This window comes from Lactuca saligna, chromosome 7 (genome assembly GCF_052625555.1).
Source record: "Lactuca saligna cultivar CGN05327 chromosome 7, ASM5262555v1, whole genome shotgun sequence".
In the NCBI taxonomy this organism is placed as follows: domain Eukaryota; kingdom Viridiplantae; phylum Streptophyta; class Magnoliopsida; order Asterales; family Asteraceae; genus Lactuca; species Lactuca saligna.
In genome coordinates, this window is record NC_136423.1 from 140,457,166 (window position 1) to 140,464,502 (window position 7,337).

Here is a 7,337-nt window from a genome sequence, read left to right on the forward strand (position 1 = left end):
ACTCCAATCTCAACTAATCTTGGATCGAAGGATAATATAACCAAGGTTAAGACTTTATACCTCCTGGAGGCTAAGAAGGATGAATAGACTCTTGATCTACAAGCTCCAACTCAATCAATGATCCTCCGCCAAGCTTTTTCTTCTTCAAGATGCACCAAAACACAATAAAATCACTCAAAATTCACACAAATGGAAGCTAGGGTTTTGTGGGGTGTCTTAAAGGGAATGGAGGCTGATGAGGGGGGAAACCTCATTGTATGTAATGATGCTTAAATTAGGTCCAAAACCTAAAAATTAAGGTTTTCCCTTGACTCAAGTATGCCAACGTACCATATGTACGCCCAGTATATTAAGGGAAAACCTCGTGTCCAAGATGCGGCAAGGTATGCCCCATATACCTTGATTACGCCTGGTATAGGGACCTAAATGGAAAACTTTTTATATTTAAAGTAAAAAAGAGAAATATACTTGGAACAAATGTTACACCTTAGGTTAAAATGGGGTATTAAAACCAAATATGGGACAAATCATGAAGTACTCTCATACAAGGCAATACTCATATTTAAGGGTTATGTACAACAACAATGTGTACATTTTCAAGAAATGTTAGCACTAGTGGAAAGCTTTTATATGGTATGAATGATTTTAGTAATCGCACAATGGTTAGTTTATCAGTTTGATGTTTAACCAATATTCCTTAATGAAGACCTATTAGAGGAGATTTTAGGAGATGTTTAACCAACTAGAGGAGATTTTAGGAGATGTTTAACCAACTAGAGGAGATTTTAGTCTATAAGTTACGTAATGCCCTTTACGACATTAAATAGGATCCCACGAGTGTGGTATAGAAGGATTGACAACCATATAAAGTAGGTCTTCTAGTGAAATGGTTCTTGAATTTACATCTCAAATGAAAACAAATATGAGATTAGTGTCATGGGGCCATTGCCTTATTTTATTAAGCCAGAAGTACGAAAAGATGGATGTGGGATATTTATTAGTCAAGTTAAGTATGCAAGAAATCTTTTCAAAAAGATGGGAATGACACATTACACCACAGTAGAAACACCCATTAATGTAGATGAAAAAGTAAGCTTACAGATAGAGATTGAGGAATTAACTCAACAAGGTTTAAAAGTCTGGCAGGAGACTTAATATACTTGACCTATATGGGATTTATCATTTGATTATCAGTTGGAGTACTTTCAAGGTTCATGCATCATCCATTTAAGAACCACTTTAGAGCTTCAAAGAGAATTTTTGAAGTACATGGTTGGAATGATGGATTTAGGACTTTGTTATACACATGAAAGAAAAAGGTTAAATTAGCTAGTTTTTCAAACAGGGCAAGATGTACAAATGGTCGAAGAAGTATATCAACTAACATGTTCAAAATTGGTTCAAAAATGATTATATAGAGCTTCAAGAAGCAAGACATCATTGCATTATTAGGTATATAAGTCAGATATATAGCATCATACACATGTTTTTTCACTTCATCCACAAATTGATAGCAAACAGTGGTACATAAGAGCAACTAGCTGACCTTCTCAAAAACGCTTTACCTTTTATAAAGCTCTCATATTTCAGGGACAACTTAGGAATATACAAATTTGAATCCGGGGGGGTGGGGGGGGGGGGACGTTGATTCAAAGTGTGAAAAAAATGCAGTGTTGCAGAAATCGGTCTTGACAGACGATTAATCATTTGGCGGCCTTGAATTGATTATGATTAGACTGCTTGACGGAAATTGGTCAAACTCGGGTTTGGGGGTCCTTGGTGGTCCTCGGCGGTGATACGCGGAAAAGTTTTAAAAAATTCAAAATTTTTAATTTTCAAATATTACACCAAAATTTTAAATTTTCAAATTGTTAAGTTTTCAAATTTTAAAATATTATACTAAAATTTTCAAATACTTATTTTTTAGGATATATTAATTTTTAAATAAATTTATTAATAATTTAGGATCACTGATTAATCATCCTCTAATCCGACTAATAATTTAACGTCAGTTGACCGCCGAGCTACTACTGATCGATTTTCACAACCTTCAAAAAATTGTGAGGTTGACCTAGTCTGAGGCAGTACTTTTTAGAGTCTTTTAGTTTTGATTAAGTGAAGGCTGTGTTGTAGTTTTTTAGCATAAAAGTTTGCATTTTTTTATGTAATCTTTAATTCTTTATCAAGGCAAATCAATATAATAACACTCAGTATCAATGATGATCATGATTGTAGGATTATACGATTATACAATCTCGTTTGGGTAAATCAGTCTTGATCATAAGTGATTCGTTTTATTGGGTAAGATCTGAATAGAACCATAGGATCAGACCATAAGATCGTTACTATTTTTTTTAGAAATATATATAATATTTTCTATTGAACTAAGTACATCAAATTTTGTGATGAATTCTAAAAAATCATTTTTGAATTTTTATCATTAAATAATGAATTGAAGATCATGTTTTAAACTATTTATAGTTTATAGTTACTATGGTTAACTTATTGATGCAAATGTATTTTTTGTGTTTTAAAAAGTTTTTTTGTAAAATTCTACGATTCCAATTCAATTTTACCGTGATTATGATCTTACAAAATAGAAAACGATAATATATTTAATATATAAAATACCATCTTGACAACTTTATTCTTATTTATTCCAACGACGGTACATTTCAAATAGACAACCTTGCTAAGAAAATAATTAAATAAACTAATTAAAAAAAGAAACGTAAAACTGTTTTTTTTCGTATACTAAAGGGCAAAAGGGTTAGATAAAAAGATTAATTGTGATTGTGTCTAAATAAAATAAAATCAAGAAACTTATTGAAAGAAACATGGAGCTGACTTTAAGACGAAGAATCGGTAGTACACCGGGCCCCTGCATTGTGTGTGTGTATATAATATAAGCCTTTGTGCCTACCATCTCAAACATACATTCTCTCTCACCTCAAATATACATCGCTCCGAATCTCTGTGTGTAAGAGATACCGGAATCTGAAATGGGTAGTTTGAAAGAAGAGAGGAAAACAACCGGATGGGCTGCCAGAGATCCTTCCGGCGTTCTCTCTCCATACACCTTCACTCTCCGGTACCTTCCTTTACATACAAATATCGATATACTCATATATACATGTGTGTATACATATACATAACTGAAAATATATATGTATGTGACAGAAATACAGGAGCAGAAGACGTGTTGATAAAGGTCATATGCTGCGGAGTTTGCCATACTGATCTTCATCAAATCAAAAATGACCTCGGAATGTCGAATTATCCCATGGTTCCAGGGTCAGTCTTCTTGTTTTCACCCTTTTCTTGTTCTAAACAAAAAATAAAAGTTATTTCCAGTTATGTAGTACGAGATAAATGATTTACAAAAGCTTAATGGGTGATGAAGATTGAGTTTATGTTATCTTATGTATATCGTATTTGAGTAAAAGGAAATCTGGATTTTTTGAGTGATGTGTATGTGTTTACAACCTCGAAGAATGGAGATAAGTTACGTTGTTAATATTTTAATATATTTTTTTGGTAATGTTTTGCTTTCATGTTGGTGGATACAGACACGAAGTAGTAGGTGAGGTAGTGGAGGTGGGACCGGAAGTCACCAAATTCAAGGTCGGCGATTGCGTCGGAGTTGGGTGTCTCGTCGGAAGTTGTGATAGCTGCCGCCCCTGCAAGGCGGATGTTGAGCAATACTGCAACAAAAAGATATGGTCCTACAACGACGTCTACAGTGACGGCAAACCCACTCAAGGTGGCTTCGCCGGCTCCATGGTCGTCCACCAGAAGTAATTTCCGATCAACCTCTCTCTCTCTCTCTCTCTCATAATGACAAATTACTTATAACTAGAGATTGATGATTATACTTTTGAAATAAATACAGGTTTGTGGTTAAGATACCGGAGGGAATGTCACCGGAGCAGGTGGCGCCACTACTATGCGCCGGAGTGACTGTTTACAGTCCATTGAACCACTTTGGATTGACCGGGAGTGGACTAAAAGGAGGCATACTTGGGCTTGGAGGGGTAGGACACATGGGTGTTCTAATAGCCAAAGCGATGGGACATCATGTTACTGTGATCTCTTCTTCCGACAAAAAGAAGGAAGAGGCCATCGATGTCCTTGGAGCTGATGATTACCTTATCAGCTCCGATATTACAAGGATGCAAGAACTAGCAGATTCATTTGATTACATTATTGACACAGTACCCGTACACCACCCACTCGAGCCAAGCCTCACCTTGCTCAAACTCGATGGCAAATTGATCATCATGGGTGTCATCAATGTCCCTTTGCAATTTATCTCCCCTCTTCTCATGCTCGGTTAGTTCATTATGTGTTTATATAAGTTTGTTTATAATATCGACTAGACATAGTCACATGAATTTGTTTATATAACGAAGTAATCTCTCTAGACCATAAAAGCTCTTTTGAAAAGAAAATATTGACTTCACATATCTAACAAGATATCAGAATCGGACTTAGCATATCTAGGGTTGTACCATGTTAAGTGAACAATGTCTAGTTTGTCTCTTTATATGTTAGGAGTAACTTGATCTAACTTTTGATATTGTGTCTTTTAAAAGGGAGGAAAACGATTACGGGAACCTTTATTGGTAGCATGAAGGAGACACAAGAGATGCTCGAATTTTGCAAGGAGAAAGGAGTGAGATCCACAATTGAAGTTGTGAAGATGGACTATGTCAATACTGCAATGGATAGATTGGTCAAGAATGATGTTAGATATCGGTTTGTTGTGGATGTGGCCGGCAGCAAACTTGAAGATGAATGAATGAATGGGGATATAAAATTAAATACGAAAACAAACACTTTTATTCTTGTATTCGGTTGACAAATGAGTGTGACAATGTTGTAATTTTCAATTGTGTTTGATGTAACTTTAGAAATATAAGAATTTTATTGATGGTTGAAATAATATAAACTTTAATGATATGAGATGCTTTTGGTGAGTTGGCGTGTTTGATAATGTGTTTTGTCCACCTAATATGGACATGCAATCATGGAATATCCTAAGCCTAATAAATATTAAATAAAGAAATATATTAAATTGTTTGTACGTATGATAATAAAATGACATCATGATGGTGTAACATATTTAGCAGCCAAAAAAACAAAAGATAAATTATATGAAGATTTATTCTAGGATGCTTTTTCATTTCGAATATTAAAACCTCTCTTACTGATTTTTCTTGATTCCACATATTTTATTTTAAAATTACTTTAATAGACTAATGTAGTTACCAATATTTCTCGGTTGCAATATTTAATTTATCTGAAATAATTAAATATTTTTCTACTTTTTCTTGGTATTAATTTTCCTCTTATTTTTAAATATGGCAAATATACTAAAAATATATTAATTTATTAAATATGACAAGTGTCAAAATCCTAAATATATAAGAAAATAATAGAAAGGATGAAGAAGTACATATTAAATATGAGTTATTTTTAGAATAGGATGTTTCAACTAAAATTTCTAATTAATGCTATAGTGGACTTTGCAAGAGGTCGTTGTATTGGCCGATACTGATAATGTTGTAATCAAAGGTTGCAAAAACTGATATGAAACATTAAGTCAATATAAACTTGATATGGAATAAATGAGTTTGAGTAAAAGATTTCAATATGTTTAAGTAAATTGATAAACATGATACGAAACGAAAACTAAATGTGTTAAGTTTATGATTAAGGGATCAGATGCTAGCGAAGATTCTTCTTGACCTTTTTTTTCCTCATTCAATGAAAGAAGACGATTGGACTACGGTTCAAGGTAAGAAACGTAAGTTTGTATTCCAACGATTAGGGCAATTACACAAGATGGATTCAAAAGAGGATCAACCGGAGAAACTTGTTGTTGTGATATGTCTCTGACTTAACTCCATCTCCTTGAGGGGTGAAAAAGATAAGCTTGAGAATCACAACAAAGAAAATAAGATTGTTAGACATCGTTCGGGAGGTGATCCCGGAACGAAGCTTCGACGGTCAAGTTAGTGAATTCCTTTGAGAAATGGTATTATATAAAGAGTATAAGACTGGGATTTCAGAGTCGATCTCTTCTCTTGGGGGAGAATGGACCTTTTTATACATGTGGTCAAGGGACCAGATCCCCGACAGTATCTTCTACTTTTCCAGACATGGCAGGACGAGGCGGCCTTCGATTGGTAGATCGTGCCCTGTGGGTGGCTATTTGATATTGGTGCAGAACTACGAGTTGGCAGATCACCGAACACTACACCTATCGCCCTAGGGCAACTGGTACTCCTTTGTCTTATTTGGAACAAAAGTTTCTCTCTTAAAAAGGGGTCAATCCCGAGGCCAGATCGTCGGTGCTAGAACGCGGGGTCTTATAGAATATGGTTTGCTCCCGACTCTTGTCAAGTAGTGGGTTTTTGATGAGTTGTTCCTGAGTTGACGGATCCGTTATCCTTTTATGTTACTCAGGGTGAGATACATCAGTAAGTCCCCTAGGCTAGTGGGTGTCAGTGTTTGCTCGGGCTAGTGGGGTCCTTTTAGCCTTATGCATGGACACGTGTTCATCAATGGTGGTTTTTGCTACCTGTTGACGTGACATAATCGTCTGAGTCGGCGGTTTTATCATTGTAATTGTTCGGATTTCCCGCCTACATTTAAAACCTTCCTTATCCGATTTGATTTCCTTTTACCTTTGCTTCTTCTTTCTAACAATATTACTTCTTTCTTTCTGTTCCTTTCGTATTTCTTCTTCTTCGTTTTCTTTTCCCCTCGGTTACCAAACCATGACATCTCTGAACACGGGGTGCCGCTCCATCTTCCAAAGAGTTTTCGGGGCTACAGGAGCAATTCGGGGTCCTACATGATCATGGGGTCGATTTTCCACACAGGGGAGCTATCATCTCCCGACCACCAGAGGGTGAGGTCGGAGTTCCTATTCCCATCTTCGAGGCAAGGCTCCGGTTGCCAACGACCGAATTTTTTTGACAAGATTATGCGTCACTACGGTTTCGTTGTCGACGACCTTATCCCTAACGTTGTTAAAAAGATAGTTGGCTTTGAGATGGCATAGCGGGCTCTAGATATGCTTCCCCAACTATAGGCTTTCAAGTACTTCTTCAATTCATCGACTCAATCTGGTATTCACAGGTTTTCTCAATGCAGAGGTGTTCATGATTTCATCGTGAACCAAAAGATGCCAAAGAAGAATTAGCAGGACAGGTGGCTCTGGGTGAATCAGGATTTAGTCAGTTATGGTTATCCATGAAAATCCAACTTTTCTGATCAGATTCCTACTCTTTAGCGGGCTAGAGAGTTGGTTGCCAATGCTCTGAAGA

General features: G+C 35.9%; 1 protein-coding gene across 1 annotated transcript; it reads left to right on the forward strand.

Annotated features, from left to right (window-relative positions):
- The first annotated feature begins 2,911 nt into the window (after positions 1 to 2,911).
- Positions 2,912 to 4,979, forward strand: LOC145004491 (putative cinnamyl alcohol dehydrogenase 1). The gene is made up of 5 exons (XM_078963422.1): positions 2,912 to 3,091; positions 3,181 to 3,294; positions 3,570 to 3,797; positions 3,893 to 4,332; positions 4,596 to 4,979. Exons 1-5 carry the CDS (start codon positions 3,003 to 3,005, stop codon positions 4,799 to 4,801), a joined length of 1,077 nt encoding a protein of 358 aa, XP_078819548.1. The 5' UTR covers positions 2,912 to 3,002; the 3' UTR covers positions 4,802 to 4,979.
- Positions 4,980 to 7,337: the final 2,358 nt, after the last annotated feature.

What these genes read in the sequence shown, in the direction of transcription:
- LOC145004491 (XM_078963422.1), top strand. Translation starts at nt 3,003, where the DNA reads ATGGGTAGTTTGAAAGAAGAGAGGAAAACAACCGGATGGGCTGCCAGA. An exon ending in CCATACACCTTCACTCTCCG is followed by an intron (nt 3,092 to 3,180) that starts GTACCTTCCTTT and finishes TGTATGTGACAG; the next exon opens with AAATACAGGAGCAGAAGACG. An exon ending in TCCATGGTCGTCCACCAGAA is followed by an intron (nt 3,798 to 3,892) that starts GTAATTTCCGAT and finishes AAATAAATACAG; the next exon opens with GTTTGTGGTTAAGATACCGG.